We start from the raw sequence: 21,141 nt of genomic DNA on the forward strand, positions 1-21,141 counted from the left end.
CCTCACTGACATCATGTGTCAGTAACACAATGGACACAAACACCTTTGGTTTAAAAAGACAGTTACTTTTCATCTAGTGCCTTAAATCATCTTAGGTCAACTGCAGGATAGTAGTAATAGTGCGTGTAAAACCCGTTTTTATTGGCTACTTTGCTGATGGTTTATGGCACATATGAAATGTCATATTTCATTTGCCCAGATTGGAGTTCTTTACATAGTTGATTGCCCACATGCTTTGTTGTTCAATGTTCCCTTAACTGCACTTGGGTAGAGTGCTAGGTTAGTATTACGGTTGATGATGTCGTCAGTTGATAGACACACCCTGCTACAAAACACATACAGGCACAGGCTCAGTCACAGTAGTTTCTGGAATGAGACTTTGTACCCTTACCGGAGAGTAAATAGTTGATGGTTTACATTTGTAGCTGGTTTGGATGTGGGCTGTTATGTTTGCTCCAATGAAGGTCCACGATATCTACAGCATGTTTTTTTTGCCTAATTTTTAAACACACACTATCTAACCGCATATGCAAAATTTCTCGCATTACACACACAACACACACGCAATCAAACTCATGACCCGCATGACTAAGCTACATGACGCAAGCTTTCAGAAGACACTCTGTGTGTAGACAGAAATACTCAGGCTTCAAGCAAAGGAGTGTAATTACTAATAATGTGTTGCGGTGGGACAGATTTAAGTTCCAGAGTCCAGAAAGCTGTGTTTTGTTTAGTCGCAGATTGGACAATGACAGGAAGGCCTGCTTTGAATGGCTGTAAACAGGAGTGCTAGCCTGTCCTGCTTCAGGAGACAAGTTCTCCCAACATTGTTTTAAGTACAGGAAGTGAAGTTTCACAGGAGAGCTCTGTTACCCATGCAGGATGTTCCTTTGACTATGCTCCCGCCAAACAGACCTTTTTTTTTCTTCTTTTTTTCTAAGTAATCTTGACTATCATCTGCATTTGCTCCTTTTTATGTCACTTGTCACGTGCATGCGTGCGTGCGTGCGTGCGTGCATGCGTGTGTGTGTGCACGCGCATACACGTGTGCATGTGTGCATGCTTGTGTGTCTGTGTCAGTTTCATAGTCGAATTGGCTTTTCTCACATGCAATGTTGTGTGGGGGTTGAAGGATTGATTCGTTTGGATTACTTTTATGATGCACTAATCTGCGAGATATTTTCTCAGTTAATCAATTCATTGTTTAATCTGTAAAACATTAAATGAAAAATGTCGATTTCTAAGAGTTTAGGATGATTTAAATGTCTTGTTTTTCTGATCAATAGTTCCAAACCCAAAAATATAAGATTTACTATAACATAAGCAGCAATGCAGGCAGCACATTTCCATATTTAAGCAGCAGGAACGTTAAAATGCTTGGCATTTTGCTTGAAAATTGACAAATCTTTTATTGAAATAAAATAGTTTGAAGATTAATTTTGACTAATCAAATAATCGACTAATCCTTGTAGCTCTGTTTATTTGTATACTAAGCACTTGACTTCAAATCCCTGATAAAGTGAACCAGATACTAAGTTCTTGTGCAAGCTAATGCATTCCTCATGTGTGGAGAAATTATTATATTTCACAAAAAATCCACAGAAAGAAGTGGCTTATTCCATGTATTGTAATATTAACACTGTTTTATGCTTTAAGTTAGAAATACTTGTACAGCAAAAATACAGCGACTATCTCTACTGTCCGTTTTATAAAACACTAAAGTATGGCAGAGTTGTTCTATACCATCAGCTGAAGTACTTGGTTACGAGTATGCTTTTATTCCTCAAGGTGCCTAACATACACGCTTGACTGCCTGGATTTGTGTTGACAGTGCATGGTGTGTTGTGGTTGATGTGCTGACACAGATTTTGGCAGACTGGATCCTTTGAGCACCCACACAGCCCTAATTAACCTAAACAAGGTGTTCTGTGTGCATACATGTGGGAGGCAACACTTTATTGTTGGTAGACTAAAATGAGTTGCTGGCATGAATGAAACCTATGAACGAAACTTCAGGAAGTTAGATCACTGAGCACTGTACACTGTCCTTGGCAAAGGATACACGCAGTTGCAGGATGATGAGCAAAACGGTACAGACTTTTTAATGCATATTTCTTTTTCCATTGGAACAGAGGTGTAGCCATGATAGTAAATACAGTATGGTGTCACTTCCAAGCAGTAAGATAATGTGTAACAGATTCTCAGACCAGGATGATTCACCAAAGTTACAAATCATTCACTAGCTCTTTGGAATGGATTTTTCCTAATACCTCTGCGAATAGTCTGGCAGAGACTGCTCTGAAGCCATTGTTGAACCTTTCAAAGGGAAATTACATCAGTTTGAAAAAAGGTCAACAATATTTTTTAGCAAACAGAATATGCTCTATTCAGTTTTTCATTTATACCTATTTCAAACACCTTTGTTTTCATCACTTCTAGAGGTATAAATCCCTTTTCCTCTCACGATAACACATTATTGGCTTGCAGAAGTGAAACTCATAGGTTTTCATTTAGGTGTTTGACTAAATAAAGCAGTATTAGACATCTTGCTCACTGTTTACCTCTTTAATCTCACATTGTCTACTCAACAAGTAGGCCTAACACTAACCTTTACATGCTCCCAAAGCTCAAACTGTAAGCCAGTCCACAGCCCCCTTCCTAAAGCATGCTGGGCTCCGTGTGGGTGCTGCCTGTAACAATGCCCCGTTCTCACTGGCCCACACGTTGTTTCTCTAAATTTGAGTTGATATCGTGAAAATACATTTACAGGTGGTAACTGTATTATGAATTAAAAAATTGTAATTCCATTAATGACAGCAAGACATTTTTTTTATTATGATTTATAATTGTATGGTCTTGGTTCGCTGTCTTAGTTTTTGCTTAGATCAGGGAGGGCAGCAGGTGTAAGTAACTGCACTCTGTAGATCTCAGGTGGCAGGGTAAACAGAACTGACTGATGTTTGTTTATATTCTGAATGTAACCATAGCATGCTGTTTAGTATTACAGTGCCAACCTGAGCCCGACATTTTAATGGTCCTGGTGGCTTAACTGGAAATCTAACCAGTTACTTAGTTTAGTTGAGCTCTTACTGTTCAGAGTAGTTTCTTCTCATCTTTATTTATGTTTACCTCAGCTAGTTGAAGAATAGTTTCAGATGTCATCCACTCTTTCCACTTTTTCCACTGAGGTCAGTTTGGTTGGAAGAGTTTTACATTATAGAGATTCTTATGAAAATCCTCTACCTGCTCTGATGTCAATGTTTGTGTACTCTCAGGTGGATGGAGGCCTGCCTAGAGGAGGACTTGCCACCTACCACAGAACTGGAGGAGGGACTGAGGAATGGCGTCTACCTTGGCAAACTCTCCAACTTTTTCGCCCCCAAAATGGTGTCTGAGAAAAGGATCTACGACAGAGATCAGTCCCGCTATAAGGTACATCTCCATTTTTTTTTTTAAACTTAAATTTAAACTCCTCTTGTCATATTATAGTTGTAGTAAATATACATTTTTCACCAGCTTACATCATTTCAGACTGGAAGACTTTCCATATCTCTCAGGCACTGTCTGACAGTTTGAATCAGTTTCACACAGGAAAGGGAGAAATGTGGCAGGCGAGTGTTTGGGCCTCACTGGAACATGCAGCTGTTGTGCTTGTACAGTAAATTACAAAACTGTCTGAGCAGGAGTTTTAACTTGACTTTCAGCTTGATTGTATTTCTTTTTGACACATTTTAAACAAACTGCTATTTGATGCTACACTGAGATGATAAGCTTATTTCTCTATAGTGCAGCATTATCTGTGGACGCCATAACAACCCTTTCATCACTGATTTTCAGTAGTGATATAGTTTTAAACCATTTACCTGCAGATCCTCATAATTATATGGCTACATTTCTATGTTTGTGCTCCTTTTCATCTTCAGAGCAAAGGACTGCACTTCAGACACACCGACAACACAGTGCAGTGGCTCAGAGCCATGGAGTCAGTGGGTCTTCCAAAGGTAAGCAATGTAGATACATGCTCCTTGTTTTCAAAGATTTGCACAAACATGTATATAGTATATTGACCAGAATTTATGCTAGACTTTTTACACCAAACTATTGGACTATGTATTTTAAATGACCATATAACAGCCTACATTCACCTACAACAGCACTAAAACACAAACACTATGACCTAAACACACACAGAGAGGGATGATGGAAACGTAGGACAGTGAGACGCAGAGCAACTGTGTGTCTCTGGTGCACTCAGCTCTGGTGTTAGCAAATGCAACAAGGTCGACTAAACTCCTGTTGAAATAGACGTTCAGCATCTCTACATTTCCTTCTCTACAATGCCTTGTGATCAACTCTTCAGCTGACAGTGCTATGAGTACTACACTACACTTTTGGGTCCCCAGAAATACACCTGCCAAGTGTGAAGTCAAATGGATGAACGGATGTTGAGGAAAGCGACACACATACACACACATACATAGGCTACAGACAGACGGAGACAACTCGGTGAATCTCTCAGTGACAGTGGAGGGAAAACCAATAGTTTGTATCATTTAAGAAATGACAGATTTGGTTACATTAAGTACCCCATTTGCAGATCAATTAAAGCTTTTATAACAACAGTTAAAGGAATTGTAGTCTTTGCTAAGTAAAAAATATAATTTAAGCATCTCTGTGGGATTCCATTGGGAGAGTCTTTTTTGCTCTAAGAAGAAGTAAGAAGTTGTGTCGTTTCACCAAGGTAACGATTTATTAGCTGTTATACAAGCCCATCTAGGCAGGAAACATGTATGTGCATGACACAAATATTAAACAAGCAAAAGATAAAAAAAGAAAAAAAAACTACCAGGGAGTGATGGTTTGCAACATAAACACAAACACTATTGGGAGGCCTTGGCTGTGTCATGTGTGTTCAGTGACTCAGGGTAAGTATATAATCACTCATAGTGGAGGACTTACTCCTACAAATTTGTATCTATACTACTAACTAAAAAAGAGTAGAATCCATCCTACCAGTTGAATCCAAAACTAGGACTGGGAGTGGGATTAGGAGGAATTTCAACCTCGTCCTCATGCAGATTCTTGTAGTCATTTAATGTACTGTAAAAAGCAGCAGAGTAAAGGGTAAATAAATATTTAATCAATTAACTTTTTTTTTTTTTAACATAGTGAGCATGCTGCAGCACCTGTGCCAACCTGTTTTTGTATGATTAAATACTAACTAATAATAACTACAAAAGGTCCATTGCTATCAAGTTTTACTGAAAAAATGGGACCCCTCTCCAAGAAATACAGACATGCTTGTGTACACAACAAACCAATAAAATCACATATAAAATTTCTGGTACATGAGGATTATAAAATATATGTGAAGTATGTAAATTGTTTAATTTCATGCATCTGTAAGAATGTAAACACTGACAGATGGAATTGTAATGAGGGTGTGGCAGTTCTCAGTATTAACCTCATTACATCTTTTATGAGATGACACAAAAGACTTCACTCAGGTGTATCGTGGAAACGAAATTAAGGTAAATTTGATACCCACTTATCTCTGTACTGCCCTTTGGGATCGCTTTTCATAGTAATTTAATTGGCTATTTTTATGTTGGAACATTACCTGTAGCTTTTTTTTATTACATCATGTTTTTTAGCAGAACCATGAAGTTGAAAACATCATTCAGGTGTGACATGATTCAATTGTTTTATTTTTTTATTTAGTTTTAGGCATTAAGTATCTTTATCTGTAAAATATAAAAAACTAGGACAACCAAATATGTGTTATGTGCAGTAATAAAAGGGGCAGAGCAACAGCATGAACCCCTGTAAAATATAATGCAGTCCAATGCAATAGCAATGCAATAAATACTACCTCTGTGAAGCTTGAAACCATCAGTATTTTAGAAATTATGCTAGTAACTGGTCTTGATTCAGCTCTGTGGTATTGAAGATGATGTCCTTCAAAAAGGTAGTATTTATTACCGTACAGTTGCCTGGCATTGCATTGTATTTTCCAAGTGTTCCTATTATTATGTCCACCCCTTACAACTTCTCATGCATCTACAGGTAAAAATGTGAATACATTACATAAGTTGCGTTGGATACTGTGGTCATGTTTGGCTGCAGCAGAAAGAAAATGTCAAGACACTGATAAAAGAAGACTAACCTATTGTGGTTTCTACTTTCAGATATTCTACCCTGAAACGACAGATGTATACGATCGCAAAAACATGCCCAAGGTGGTGTACTGCATACACGCACTGAGGTAAGAATAAAAGGATTCCAAAAACATTACTTTCCTGTCTCCATGCAGTTCTCACTTCTGACAGCAAAATTGCTCACTCATCTCTGAAGTCTTTTGTTTGCACAGTGGCAGAGTACCCCGTTACTTTTTTCCCGGAGGTGCCACATCTGAATGTTGAGTGCGATTTCACTTCCAAGAAAAAAATGAAAACCAGTGGACTAAACTGCTATTCTGATGACCTGAGTCGAGTCAAGTCAAGTGCTGGTATCTGATAGTTAGAGTTCAACTGTGAGCTAATGGGCAGATTAGAGTTAGCAGGGATTGCATTTGTCTATGAATGTGACTTTTACATGTGTGCAGCAGTAGTCTGCTCATACTCTTTGTCACTGACAGATTACTCACTGTCTAATGTGGATTCATTTCCTTCCACTTGATGGTTATGGCAGACAATGTCAGACACTTAGGTTTGACTTTGAAATGTAGTGGTTATTTTGCTATGCTCACAGCACTGTATTCAAGTTACAGAAATGATCATATTTAGGAGGACAAATGTATGATACTGCTTAACCTAACATTTTTTATTTTTTTTATTTTGTGGGGTCCTGGCCTCTTTTTGTGCCCATTAAGTTCAACCTCTAATTTATATGTCAAGAACAGAAATGGTACTTAGGAAGTGATATGAAACAGGAACTGGAAAATGTTATTTCTACTTAGGTAAGGCAGAGTGCTTCTTGTAAAACACAGACCTTTTTATGATTTGTCTTAAATAGATCAAGGCTATATTATACAGCACCATGCATTTAGAAAAAGGCAGCTATAGGCAGTCTCTGAATTGCCAATTTGTTCAAACATTTTTAACCATGGGCTAATTAGCAATTCAGTTTTCTTAGATTCTGTCACTTTTTTTAACTTTACTTCATTTTGAACACCTTGATGAGCTCATTTTTAAATGAACTAAAGAGCCAATTTTATCTATCTGACCCGTCCAGTCAGCCAAAGACAGATTTAGGGAGTGGTTATGTGAGCTGCTAGGATTGTTTTCTCTGTTGTAGTGTTATGGTCAGGTCCTGAGAGAATTGGTTTCCTTCCCTCCTTATGCACACACGTGCTCTTCCTTCCTGCGAGTCCAGCTTAAGTCCCACAAGGACCCAGTGAATGCTCTGCTTCCCTGGGTACAAACACATCCAGACATGGAGGCAAAGCAGCAGATGCTGGTGGAAAATTGAAAGCGAACACAATCTAATTGGAAAGAACGTAACTTAGAAGAAATGCGAATAAAGCCCTACATCTCTACCGAACTGGCAGAGATGTAGGACTTCATTGCTTGTCTAAAATGAAGAGGAAAACATGGAAATAAACAGTCCACAGTTTGGAGAGAGCTACAGTAGTTGCTCCAGGCTAGTCAGCTGATTGTCTGTAACCCCTATGGCTTGTAATCAGCCACCTTTATTAACCCCAGTCAGCTGTTACTGTGTTTGTATCTCAGACTGAATCAGCTGCCTGCATGTTAAAACATTACCCTTTGTATAAGCCGAGTTTAGATAGCTGTCTGAAGCCCCCTGTGTCCCAAGGACAGAGGGCATTTCATGTGTACACACACACCGTGACCAAAGGCCAGTATGAGCAGCTACTACAGCTGCTGTATTCAGAACTATGCTGATTCCAGACCTGCCTTAAATATCTATAATTCATTACCACTTATCAGGTACCTGCGGGAAGATGAAAGTTTTATGAAGTTTCCAGCCACCTGCTTGTTGTATCCAATGCTTGGTGGTGGACTGAGCCTGCTGCCAAGTAGTGTTTGTTGTAATGTGAGTCAACACTTCCCCCCTGTGGTGAAAGTGTGACATAGGCTGGAATATGGTGAATTATAGGCCAACAAGAGAAATGGCAATCAGGAGGGGAAAATGGCCAAAAAAGTTTCAGTTTCTTGATATCCGACTATTCGATACCTTCAAGCTTCTCAGTGTTTTCTTATTTATGAGTAAATCTCACACCCTATATGGTTTATTTCAGCCTGTACTTGTACAAACTGGGCATTGCACCACAGATCCAGGACCTGCTCGGAAAAGTGGCCTTTACAGGTAATACCAGCTTCTTCTGAAAGTAAAGCACAAAAGCACAAAAGTTATATATAAAACTGTGTATATGCACCTGTTTAAATAGGAGATGAAACATGCAAGTTCTTATTAATTGCTTGTAAAATGAAGGGTAAATCTTGCCTCTGGGCTAATTGAAATACTGATGTGCACTCACCTAGTTGTGCATGTGTTAATTTATAACAAATTCTCTGTGTGTGGGAGGTAATTTTATTTACTGGTGGTGTTGGAATTTAATTGAAAAACGTGCTCTCAAGCATATAAAGTTTTATGAGGATTCTCTAATTTAGATGTTTAAATGATCCATCATTTCGGTTCAGCAAAATATACCCTGCAGCCATTCAAATAATAGGACATGCAAAGCCAACCTTCACAGTTTTTGACATTGGATTTACATTGGAAGACTCGGGGCCTACTCACATCACGTCTGAACAGTTTTAACAATATTAAATTGTGGGAAAAATATCAGTGTTGCCTGAGTTTATTATATATTATAGTTTTTCTCAACTGCTTAAAGTTTCCCTGTGGAGTTTTAGACCTCTAGTAATGCCATGGAGCTGTATTCCTGTAAGAGAAGCACAAGAAAGTGTAGTGTACGTGCACATGCCTACAAATGGTGTCAAACTATTCTGGGACAGTAATATTGTGTTTCTTTATGAAATTCTTATTGAGACTTGCATACAGAAACTGTAAAAGGAAATTAAATAGTATCCAGTATATTGTAGCATTTCCCCTGCAATCTGTATATATCTGTCTTCCAGAGGAAGAGATCAGTAACATGAGGAGTGAGCTGGAGAAGTATGGCATTCAAATGCCAGCTTTCAGTAAGATTGGAGGAATCCTGGCCAATGAGCTTTCAGTGGATGAGGCTGCTTGTAAGTCCTTCGACCTTTTAACTAATTCTTTATTGATGTTTTGCCAGAAACTCCTAATGATTTTAGCTAATGCTAAAATGTTCGCACACACTCTGTTGTCCTCAGTGCATGCTGCTGTGATTGCCATCAATGAGGCGGTTGACAGAGGCCAGACATCTGTGACAATGGGTGCTTTGAATAATCCTAACGCAATGCTGAGGAACACCCAAGAAGTTCTTGCCCAAGACTACCAGGACACACTGAGCCAGGCCAAGGCTCGTAAGCAGAAACAGTCCTCAGGGAGGGTGAGAAGCCTCTGTGTGATTTTGTGAAGTTTGTTTATTTTCTTTCTTTATTTCTTGCTCTCTTGCTCGCCTCACCAATCTCTATCCCTCTCTATTTCACTCATTCTGGATCAGTCTGATATTACATGCATACATATACTTTAAATAACATTAACATTAAATTAAATCAGAATTTAAAAAAGCCTTTCTGCTAAAGCTACTATATGCAGTGTCACATCTGTGTTGAACTCAAGTAGGGGGCAGGGTTTCAAAGTCTTGTGTGTGAGTTTGTGTTGAAATGAAATTTGAGTGATGCCAAAAATGTTGCTCTGATCCGACGTATCTGACTGAAGTGTCTAGTACTGACACAACTATAATAACTGAAGAGATATCCACACTAAGGTCTGAAAGGGGTGGCCTGCACTGACTCACTCCACAGGCCTTGCCAGCACATTCCAGTGACTGCAGTGTCAGCTTTACTTCACCAAACACAAACCGTCCACACCATCCGGCATCTCGCCTCCCATTATCTTTACTAATACTGTACAAAGTACAAACAGGAGACTGTCCATTTCAACCTAGTGGCTGAAATGTGATATGTAAAATATGCAAATTGAATGAATGGGGGGAAAAAATAATGTGACCAGGTACAAATTAAATATTCTATAATGAAATTAAATGATAATATTATTTTATTTTCCTCTGTCTCCCTAAATTAGCGCTCCTCGGTTGCTACTGAAGAAAGAGATGTTTATGAGGAGCTTCTAACTCAGCAGGAGATCCAGGGCTGCCTTGACTTCGTCAACAGTAAGGGTTTTCCCTGTCAAGTACCATGAATGTATTCCTTTTGAATGGAAAAAAAAATGTCATACAGTGTTGGTGCATATGAACACAGGACATATGTGAACTTTGAAGAAACATGGAGAGAATGTGCAGTTCAATTTTTTTTTAATTCCATCAAATTCAGTACTTATCCAAAATACATTTCTTGTCTCCAGTCCAGGCAGCGGTAAGACAGGTGAATCAGGCGGTGTCGAACCAGGACCAGGCTGCTCTGTTGGCTGCACTTAGACTTGAAGCTTTGGCCCTGCTTGGTGTTCAAGAGTCAAATGGTCGGTGGTACCTGGAACATTTTACCACCTACTGCCAGCATAAATCCAAGGTATACAGAGTTTGAATGTAATTTATTTGTAGTTGTTGAGAGTATTCAATGAATAAGCCTGTATTAGATGGCTAGAATGGGATAAGGGAAGTACTTTGGCCATAGTTGGAAATGGCCAGAAAAAGCATACACATTCATAGGGAAACACATGCAGTGTTGTTTTTGACACTCTTTCTAAACTGGACATTTTTCATTTTTTTGTTTGACCAAACAGGTCCACTTCCATTTGAGCACACAGCAGTTCATTGGCTTAACATATGTAGTGTAGACACAGATGAAGATCTGTAGCTGTTGCTGTCGTGCTGCTTCACTAGTCAGGCAAAAAAGACATTGTGTTATTTAAAAAAAAAAAAAGCCTAAACTCACCTTCAAAGAATAAAAAATGTATCAGCCACTGTAATTTTAGCTGGAATGGACACTGGCAGGCTCTGTGCCCTCCAAGCCCTGCATTAAAACATGCAAAAAATCATGGGATCTTAGTGGTATCTCTCTAATGTACTCTAATCTTTGTGTTGCAGGATGGAGGGAAGGCTGCGATGGTGGACAAAGAGGAGGTTCAGAGAGTTGTCAGCTCTTGTAATGACTTTTCTGAGGCAGAGAAACGAAGTAAGCACCATTTGTTACTTACCATAGATGTTTATTAACAGTAATTACTAGTCAGTTGAAAATCACAAATGTACCCACTAGCAAGCTTCTAGTACACAGTAACAAGTACACATGTAAGGTCTGTGCACTATTACAGTTGTGGATACATCTTTAATATGGATTTTCAGCATGTAATTGTAAGGCAAGGAAGATATGCAATTTCATAACTGACATGCCTTTGTGAAATTATATTTGGGTTATCTGTGAGACGTAACAATTTGTGATCATTTTCTTTACCAGAACTCGAAGCAGTTACAGCAATCAATACAGCCATTCGTCTTGGCAATGCAGTGGAGACGGTGGAGGAGCTGATGAACCCTGAGGCACAACTGCCAATTGTCTACCAAACTGCTGCCAACCTCTATCAGGCTGAGCTTTTCAGTTTGCAACTCCAAGGGGGCCGGGTGAGACATCACGTTTGCAATTTTGACTGTTTAACATGTGGACCTGCATGCCGCTAGTGATATGCTTACCAGTATAGAAGTCAGTTCTAGACATTTACTGTAGTTAAATATCCCTTCATGCTCGTGATTCAGACTGTTGATGTTTATTAGTCTGGTTTGAGCCACGAGGAGCTGAGTGTAGCTGTGGAGATGCTGTCAGCTGTAGCAGTGCTGAACGAGGTGCTGGACACAAAGGACCCTCAGGCTGTGATTGAGCAACTGACAGACTCTCCTCTGGGCTTCACCAACATGGACCAAGACAACCTCAACAGGTAAGCTGGCTACAGGACAGATAGCTGTGGCAGCAAATGGTGGCATTGGCAGTACATAAAACAAGTGCTACAAACACCAGTCGATAAGCCAAATGTATACTATTAGGCAGCAGCTTGGTGGCAGTAGGCTTCTCTTTTGGCAAGAGACTGAACCATAACCTCTCCAGTGGACTGTTGCTAAGTTCAGACTCCTGATCGCCCTGCTGTCTCGTCTGTTGATGCTAGTGGTAATCCTGTTCCCTTCTATGATTACTATTTTGTTGTTGCAGTAACTGTGGTATTCATAGAAGTTAAATTATGGTGCTAGAATATGGTTTTAAGAGCAACAAATTACTTTGATTGCAGAGTGCATAAACACAGAACAGAGACAGATACATTAAGTGAGAAGATATTACAAGAACGATGTCTTTAGGATGTCACTGCACTCCACTGTAGTCCTCTCCTCATTGTTATTTTGCACTAGGATGAGCTGATGAGTAGTGGTTCATTCACTGTAGTGTCATGAAACATTGTTGAACCTCTTCATGGCACTCTCCCTCAGGTATGCTGACACTCTTATCAAACAGCGAATGGAGACGCTTGCCCAGGGCCAAGAGTTTCTCACCTGGAATGATGTTCAAAAATGCATCGACACAGTCAACGTTCAGGTCCATGAGGAGCATGAGCGTAAGAAAGTCTTTCAGATTTTTGGTTATGTTTTATGTGGTGTAGCTTGTGGACATGTTTAATATTAGGTGTGATCCAACAATGAGGATTTTTGAAAACACACAATAAATTAAATTATTCTTGTCTTCTAACTCCAGGCATCATAGCTATAGCTGAGATCAATGAGGCACTTAACTCAGGTGACCATCAGCAGACGCTTTCAGCCCTGCTCCTCCCTACAGCCAAGTTGACAGGGGTGAACCCAGCCACAGCCAAACACTACCATGATGTCCTACAACATACCAAGCAACTCCTCTGTCAGGTATTGTGACTGTAAATTGAGTTAAATCTGAATTGCTTAATGTTGAACTTTTTAAACTGGAAAGAGTAATTGTTCATGTGTTGTTTGTATTTAATTCTGCATTGCATAATAGGCTTGTTTAGGTTTCACAATCTAAATGTTCCTTTCCTGAAAATTGACTTCATAGAGCTTGGTGTTGTTTTGGACCTAACAGAGATTGCAATATTACCCACTTAAATTCACAGTGTCCAGTTTTAATTTTTGTGGGCTTGTGCTTCCCTGCTGGTTCCCAACAACCCTGTGCTAATTCTGAACAATGGTCCAGCAAGGAGGTTGTTTTCCAGTCTCACATCATAACAGCCGGTCTCTGTGGTATCCCGTGGAGGGAAATAAATTGTAGTTCTGAGGCTGCCGTCTTGGAAATGAGCATACACAGGAAGGGATCCAGACAACTGTGGAAGCAGCAGAGACACACTGCTACTCTGTAGTATCCATACAGTCTGTCGTCCCCATTAGAAAACAGACGGATGTAGTGGGCGATGTGCAGGATGCTGCTGGGCAAGAAACACACCACAAAGATGATGAAAACAAGAGTGCTGACCCTGATAAATGGTCTCCAGTCACACCGAGATTGCCCTAGGTGGTATACCATTGCCACATGGGCATAAACACAAATCAGGAAGGGCACTATGAAGCCCAGACAAACCAGCATCAGCCTGTATGGCACTAGCGGGGAATGGGATTTGTCTTCTAGGGGAAGTACATCATGGCAAGTGGTGACTCCCAGGTGGGCAACCTGGTAGCTCTGCCTGACCAGGAGTTCAGGCACAATAGCAGCCCCGAGCAGGAACCACACAACCAAGCACGTCCCCACTGCCAGTTTAGTCTTTGCAAGCCTTCTGTACAAAAACGGTTTGACCACAGCCAGGTAGCGCTTCAGACTGATGCATGCTATGGTTTGAGCTGAACAGTAAACATTGCCATAAAACAATGCTGTGATGAGCCTGCAGGAGATTTCCCCAAATATCCAGTCATTTCCGTTGAAGTGGTAGTGAATACGCAGTGCCAGGGAGAGCAGGAGCAGCAAGTAGGACAAGGCCAGGTTCAGATAAAGAACTACTGTAGAGAATGACTTTGCTCTGAGTCTCAGGAAGGCCAGAATGTAGGCGTTGGCAGGGATACCCACCAGCATGGCCAGGATGTATGATGAAGGTATGACCCAGGTGCTGAGGACCCCTGTGGTATACGCTGTCACTGACTCCTCTGAGCTCGCATACAGCCAAGGCTTTGTGCTGGGATAGAGCAGGGTCGGCCCTCGGATAGTGTGATTATGTTTAGATCTGCTCCCCTTGAAGGTTTTTGGTATCACTCCAAGTGAACTGTTGGTTTTGGTCCTGGTTCTGTTTCCTATAAATGAGTAGAAAAACTATATTTAAGGCTTTAAAGCAACTTCAGTTTTATAATAAAAAACAAATTAAAACATTAAACATTTGAATTAAATAAAATAAAAAAATGTGTTGATCATGCTGTCTGTTGTTGTGTACTGTTCAGTTCTATGTAGTCATAACTGACCTTTTGTAAAATAACATATTATTACATAGGTGTATAGCAATATTTCTTATAATAATTTAGGGATTTTGTATTGTAAACCTGTGTTTTGTAAAAATGAACCCTGTTGATGCGTATCAAAATGACATAATAAAATAATAAACTTACCATCATGCTGAATGGTCTGCACTGCCATCAAACAAATGAGTAGTCCTGGCACAAGGTCGGCCATATCTCTTCCCAGTTTCAATATCCAACAATTTTTGAAGGTTTTTTTGTCTTCAACTCTCTCAGTGCTGCTTCTTTTCAGTAAATGTCCTCCACCGGTGAAATTTGCTCTTTTGCATCTCTGCAGTGTAACAGTAGATAACTGTGTGTACTCAAGCTCAGCTTCCCGCTAGTGGATGTGGATATGCTTGTCTGTTTGTATGGTGCGCTGAGCATGTTTCCTGTTCAGGCTTGAAAACTGAATTCCCTTCTGCCTGCGTCAGTAACTGCCCACTGACTCACTGGGGTGGGAGGACACTGCTTAGTGATTTTACGAAAAGCTGTGATCCATAAACAAATTGTTTACGGTTACAATAAGTCTTTTTATTGTGGTTTAGGTTAATATGAAGATTTTTTTGGGGGAAAAAATAGCTTTTGCATTTATTTGAGTTTAATGGTAGTTTTGGTCAGCCTAGTTATAGAATTGAGGAATCCCTACTGTAACAGATGTTTTGGAATATTGTAAGCTTCTGCATCTGAATGAAAAAAATATGATGTTATACTGCAAGTACATTGTCTATCTGGTTTGTACCATAAAGTTTACACTGAAATGATGTTATACACACAAAAAAACCTAACTATCTTTATGAACAATTGGGGATTTTCATCGCATTACTGTGATTGTCAGGAAGGCTGACCCTGCTGTGCTCTCTCAGTACATGGTGAGCTGGCTGGGAAATCATTGGTCAGATGCAAAGATAAACAAAGAAGCTGCTTTTAGTCTGCACAGTGCGTTTTAATGGTGACTTTCTTCCTGTTAGCTCTAAGGTTAGGGGTATACACCAGTCCCCACCACAGTTCTCTAAAATTAGCCTGTGAATAACTACAGAAGTCAGGCTGGATAAACATTCTTTGTGGTTGTTATGATGTTATATTGTCAGGGGATGTTGGCAGTTAGGATATGTGTGTAGTTTAACTATTGTCAACAATTTCTCTGACATGTTTTCCTTTTATTTAGATCTTACTTCTGGACACAGGGGAAATGGTACTGTCTATTATTTGCTGTTACACTAACAGCACCAGCTTGTGTAGTATTAGTAATCAGTGGTGCTACAGTATTAATTGCTACTGCTGTAGAGCAAAATACGGCATATTCAAAAATCTCCACAATCCTAACTTGATGAATTTGTATAATGTACATTAACTTAAATAATTTCTTACTTTGGACATTAACCTTTTGACTAAAATTGCTTCAAACTATTTATAATTTGTAAACAAGTTAGTATTGTGTGAACTGTGTGTGTGTGTGTGTACCTGAGGTGTAGTTTGGTCTCTTCCTTCTGAAAAAAGAGAAGTGACCTTGTGCTTTTACCTGATTGTAGAGCTCTGGAGATGAGTCTGCAGTACTGTGGCTGGACCAAATCCAAGAGGCCATACACACAGCCAACCAGGAAGAACAGGAGGCTCTCACATGTATGTACCCAGAGTTTAAATTCACTCATCCATATGTTGATTACTTAAACAAACAATAGTTAATTCAGGTCCAGTTAATTCTTCTCATACGATGGGAACATCGGGTACTAGATCCTGATTGTGCAGAGGATGTGCATTAGATAACCACATAACTCCCACATAGCAGGCTCATTACTGTTCTAACTTCATACTTATAGTTTGTTTCAGCTGTCACTATGATCCTCCTACTTACTGATGTAGTAGTAAAGTAATCTTTATTGCAAGGTTGGTAGTGTGGTAACACAAAATTAATTTGTTTAATTGTTATAAATTATGGATACTCTAGCACCAGTATGACCAGTTTCTCTTATTACTGAAACAGATATGTAGGATTTATTTTCTCTTCTGCAGATATAGTGTCTCAGAACTGTTCTGCCATCTGGCAGCTCAGCCTATTGCTCATTTATGGATGTTTGACATTGAATTGACAACATAATTGTTTCATACCACCTTGCTTGTTGTGGATAATCCCTTACTCCCTTGCTAGTTTTTACATTACAGTTACTTTGCTGTTTTCTTTTTTGACTCAACTGCTTTTTTGGTTCAATATTGTTTACTTTGCCAGTGGCTGGAGCAGTAGCTGATATTAACAGAATGGTGGCTGAGGGGGACTCTCAGAATACACTGCAGGCTTTGCAAGTTCCCAGTGCTGGACTGAGAGCGGTGCTTCCTGAATGTGCTGACACATACCAGGCTGAACTGGTGCAGAGACAAACAAACAGTGCTACTGAAGGTAACTAGACCACTACACAATCATCACAAGTAAGGAAGGTCAGTGTTGATGCCTAAACAGGAAGGCGTCACCAGTTTTTTTTAGATGTGGTGTCCAATGTGACATTCACTGTGTCTCAAGGTGCACTTTCTGCTTTCTACCAGGCAGCCCTGATACTGTGTGGGTAAAACATTGCATCAAGGACAGATATGACTACTATTATAACCTGGAGACAGGACAGGGCATCTGGGAAGAGCCTGAAGGATTTGAACACAATGGTGGCCAGCTCAGTAAAGAGGAAATCCAGGTACCCCCTGCTGTACTGCATAGTTTCATTACTCCATTATGTAATGCTGTGTTTACATAGTTACACCCTACAACATAGTTACAACATAGTTGTTTGGTTTAACAATGAATTCAGTGATATTCGTTTTGAAATCACACTATTCATTTGATCAGATAATAACTATGACATGGTTTTCTTTTCCCATAGAGTGTTGTCAGCTGTGTGACTGCAGAATATAACAGGGAACAGTTATGGTTGGCCAATGAATCTTTGGTGACCCAGCTGCAGGCGAGGATCAGAGGATACCTGGTCAGGAAAAAGCATGCCCAGAGGATGGATTATCTCCACCAACAAGAACCACACGTCATCAAATTGCAGGTAGTGTATTTCTCCACTATGAGACATTCAAGTACAACTACAATGATCCCTGATATGGTTGTGGACTATTGCAGCAATAATAAATCAAGAGATATCCAGACAAAAAGATAAAAAAATAATGATAATATTCACACAACTTGTGGCATGCAGATGTATTTTTGATCATATTTTTGTTGTCTTCAGGCTTGCTGGAAAGGTTACAAACAGAGGAAAATGTACAAAGACAGAATGAATTTGCTTCAGAAAAATGTTGCTTCTGTTGTCAAGGTGAGAAATTGTTTAACTTTTATAAAAGAATTATAAAAATGTATACTTTTTGAGTGACTAGACAGCTGTAAATCTATGTACACCTTTCTTGTACTGTAAACAAAAGCTTAATCACCAGTCTTTTGAAATCCTCAGCCACAAACTAAAATCATACATAAACAATTAAACACTTGTGTTTTTAGATCCAGTCTGTGGTGAAAATGTGGAAAGCCAAACGTAAATACAATCAGAGGTTGCAGTTCTTCAAAGATCACGTGAGTAACGCAATCAATCAACATAACTGAGTGGAATCCTTTGCATTAGTTTTATTCTATGTTGTTTAAGACTCACTTTTATCTGTGTTTTTAGGAAAAAGAAATTGTGAAAATCCAGGCTTTTCTAAAGGCCAACAAAGCAAGAGATGACTACAGAACCCTAAGTGAGTCAAAAAGGTCATTTTACACTCCTGCAGTTAGAGTTGAGCTACAGCGTATTGATATAATATCAATATTGTTGATTAAGATTGATTAAGATTTTAAAGGCTGCATTATAGTTAGGCATTACTCATTTTTCATAGTGTTTTGTATGTTGACATTAAGGTATTTGGCCAAGAATATTGTGGTATGTGTTTCTGTCTGTATAACCCAGTCCACAATAGAAATGTAATGAATGATGGAGAAATCCTAAAAAATATCATTACATGTGCCAAATTTTAGCTGGAGCCAAAGATCCTCCTCTCTCAGTGGTGCGTAAGTTTGTGCACTTGTTGGAGCAGAGCGCCCTGGACCTTCAGGAAGAGCAGGAAGTAACACGGCTTAGGGAGGAAGTGGTCACCAATATTCGCTCCAATCAGCAGATGGAGAAAGACTTGAACCTGATGGACATAAAGATTGGACTGCTGGTGAAGAACAGGATCACTCTGCAGGTAAGCACCCCTTGCTTCTATGTGTACAAGAAAGGGAAAGGCATATTGTGATTGCATGTTTACATCATTCATAGCGTTTTTTAGGCAAAGGTTCCTAACACTGGACTCTGATTAAATTCCAGTGGTTATAGCTTGTTCAGTTTGGCTGCTCATTTCATTGGTTGTTTGTTTCTTTGAAAAGGATGTGGTGTCCCATAATAAGAAAATGAAGAACATGAAAAATAAAGCGAGTAAAGATGACTTGACTGCAGGAGACAGACTGGGTATTAAGGGCCTAAATAAAGGCAAAAGAAGGAAACTGGAGGCCTACCAACATCTCTTCTACCTGCTCCAGGTGATTAAAAAAAAAACTCTACCTCATCTAACCCTGACTTAAACTACAACTTACATCTACAAGTTTAAAAGTTTAATAAGATATCCAAGTGCAGTTGCAGACACACACTTGATGCTTTATGCTACTCGTTCTCTCTTCCCTCTCCTTTAGACCAATCCAGCCTACCTGGCCAAACTGATCTTCCAGATGCCCCAAAACAAGTCCACTAAGTTTATGGACACTGTGATCTTCACCTTGTACAACTACGCCTCTAACCAGAGAGAGGAATACCTGCTGCTTAAACTCTTCAAGACAGCTCTGGAGGAGGAAATTAAGTGAGAACTGCAGCCTTAATCAATACTGTGCCACTATACCAGTTATATACTTATTTACACTTTTGTCTCGCTGTATTGGTTATAAGGTAGTACATAAGTTACTGTGAGGTGCTTATAATAGTGTTGAATTCCCAAAATGCATGTACACCAAATTGTGTGTTTTGTTTGGCAAGCAGTACTGATCAACTGTACCATCTTGTCTGTATGTCTCAGTTCTAAGGTGGATCAGATCCAGGACATAGTGACGGGGAACCCAACAGTCATCAAGATGGTGGTGAGCTTCAACAGAGGTGCACGCGGCCACAACACACTCAGGCAGCTGCTGGCTCCAGTGATAAAAGACATAATTGAGGACAAAAATTTAGGCATCAACACCAACCCAGTGGATGTGTACAAAGCCTGGGTCAACCAGCTGGAGACGGCTACTGGAGAGGCCAGGTAGGGGAAAATATACCGCATGAAGAATAAATGTTTATTAGTATGGTCCATTGTTCGTTATATATGGTACATATAGTGCCCTGTTGTGAGTTATGTTGACTTTTGTTAAGTTATCTTTTTCAGCTTCTTTTGTTTTGTTTTATTGCCGTAATAATTTTGTCTCAAGAGCCTACAGGTAGTTTGTAGTATGTTTTATGCCATTATCTATAATGTTCGTACAAAACTTATTGCTGATGTTTACTAAAAGATTATATGTACTTTAAAGTTTTTTTGTAACTTTCAAGAACTCTTTTCCACTAATTTAAGCAAGGTGTAGTTCTCTTTTCTTTTTAAACCATACTGGCATGATTAATACCAGTTATGCCTGGCATTAAATGTACTGTCAAGTCAGTGTAAGAGTTTAGCGTTTTTTTAGAAACTCATGATGAAACCCACTAAAAAAACTGAAAACAATGAGCCTTACACACGGATAAATGTTTGCCTACGGTTGTTGTCGCCCCCCAGCAAGCTGCCTTATGAAGTGACTCCTGAGCAGGCCATGTCACATGAGGAAGTACGCAACAAGCTGGAGGCAACCAGTCTGGCACTGCGCTCTGCCACAGATAAGGTCTTGAACTCCATTGTGTCCTCACTGGATAATATCCCGTAAGTTTCAGGACCTGTTAAGTGTCAAAGTCCACTTAATGCTTTTGTGTTTTCTGTGACAGTTCTGCTTGTCAGTGCCTGAGCATGCCTGTGTGTGTGTGTGTGTGTGTGTGTGTGTGTGTGTGTGTGTGTGTGTGTGTGTGTGTGTGTGTGTGTGTGTGTGTGTGTGTGTGTGTGTGGGGTGGAAAGTAATTAGATAAAAGAAATCGTTTTTTCTCTGTACATAATTTTTCTTTATTATTATTACCCCTGCACTAAAATAACTTACACTAAAATATTTAGATTTCCTTTTTTCCATTTTATCATCCTCCTGTTGAGTATTTGTCTGTCGTCTTATTTTTGCATTACTACTGAACAGTATAATGAGAGCAATGTGACTAAAATAGGGCTAGACAGGATATGATCATATGCTTTGGCATGTCATTAGACCCTCATTCTGGTTGTTAAGGTTTCAGCTGCATGTTGGGACATGGTCATTACTATGCAATCATTGTTTTGGAGTGAGGAATCATTACATCAGTTGCTCAAGCACAAAAACAGAACCGTTCTTTGTGCTACATTAGCCACAGCCAAATAACCCAGTCATATGATTGGGACATAATTACTTAAAATACTTACTAAATAGAAATCACTAAAACAACAGTTAT

General features: G+C 39.5%; 2 protein-coding genes across 3 annotated transcripts in view; one reads left to right on the plus strand and one right to left on the minus strand.

Moving 5' to 3' along the window:
• The window catches only part of iqgap2 (IQ motif containing GTPase activating protein 2), a 32,991-nt gene that overhangs the window by 5,405 nt on the left and 6,445 nt on the right, over positions 1-21,141 (plus strand). The window contains exons 3-28 of one of the 2 annotated variants that reach the window (XM_051421894.1): positions 3,276-3,432; positions 3,924-4,001; positions 6,189-6,265; positions 8,261-8,328; positions 9,105-9,218; positions 9,324-9,502; positions 10,201-10,288; positions 10,480-10,643; positions 11,162-11,249; positions 11,529-11,692; positions 11,843-12,003; positions 12,545-12,669; positions 12,807-12,970; positions 15,723-15,749; positions 16,087-16,177; positions 16,782-16,949; positions 17,093-17,235; positions 17,422-17,592; positions 17,776-17,859; positions 18,042-18,113; positions 18,208-18,277; positions 18,555-18,763; positions 18,945-19,097; positions 19,248-19,411; positions 19,625-19,849; positions 20,354-20,494. In XM_051421894.1, coding sequence (XP_051277854.1) covers positions 3,276-3,432; positions 3,924-4,001; positions 6,189-6,265; positions 8,261-8,328; positions 9,105-9,218; positions 9,324-9,502; positions 10,201-10,288; positions 10,480-10,643; positions 11,162-11,249; positions 11,529-11,692; positions 11,843-12,003; positions 12,545-12,669; positions 12,807-12,970; positions 15,723-15,749; positions 16,087-16,177; positions 16,782-16,949; positions 17,093-17,235; positions 17,422-17,592; positions 17,776-17,859; positions 18,042-18,113; positions 18,208-18,277; positions 18,555-18,763; positions 18,945-19,097; positions 19,248-19,411; positions 19,625-19,849; positions 20,354-20,494 — 3,345 coding nt within the window. The remainder of the gene's footprint in view (positions 1-3,275; positions 3,433-3,923; positions 4,002-6,188; positions 6,266-8,260; positions 8,329-9,104; positions 9,219-9,323; positions 9,503-10,200; positions 10,289-10,479; positions 10,644-11,161; positions 11,250-11,528; positions 11,693-11,842; positions 12,004-12,544; positions 12,670-12,806; positions 12,971-15,722; positions 15,750-16,086; positions 16,178-16,781; positions 16,950-17,092; positions 17,236-17,421; positions 17,593-17,775; positions 17,860-18,041; positions 18,114-18,207; positions 18,278-18,554; positions 18,764-18,944; positions 19,098-19,247; positions 19,412-19,624; positions 19,850-20,353; positions 20,495-21,141) is intronic. The other variant, XM_051421895.1, reaches the window with a different exon arrangement.
• f2rl2 (coagulation factor II (thrombin) receptor-like 2) lies at positions 11,260-14,942 on the minus strand. Its single transcript, XM_051421897.1, has 2 exons — positions 14,666-14,942; positions 11,260-14,356 (listed from the first exon to the last, which is right to left on the minus strand). The coding sequence occupies exons 1-2, from the start codon at positions 14,727-14,729 to the stop codon at positions 13,296-13,298; spliced, it is 1,125 nt and encodes a 374-aa protein (XP_051277857.1). The 5' UTR covers positions 14,730-14,942; the 3' UTR covers positions 11,260-13,295.

This window comes from Dicentrarchus labrax, unplaced genomic scaffold (assembly GCF_905237075.1).
Source record: "Dicentrarchus labrax unplaced genomic scaffold, dlabrax2021, whole genome shotgun sequence".
In the NCBI taxonomy this organism is placed as follows: domain Eukaryota; kingdom Metazoa; phylum Chordata; class Actinopteri; family Moronidae; genus Dicentrarchus; species Dicentrarchus labrax.

Excerpts from the sequence above, each read along its gene's own strand:
- f2rl2 (XM_051421897.1), bottom strand. The coding sequence starts at position 14,729 with ATGGCCGACCTTGTGCCAGGACTACTCATTTGTTTGATGGCAGTGCAG. Across the intron at positions 14,357-14,665 it reads GCAGACCATTCAGCATGATG|GAAACAGAACCAGGACCAAA; the intron begins GTAAGTTTATTA and ends ACTCATTTATAG.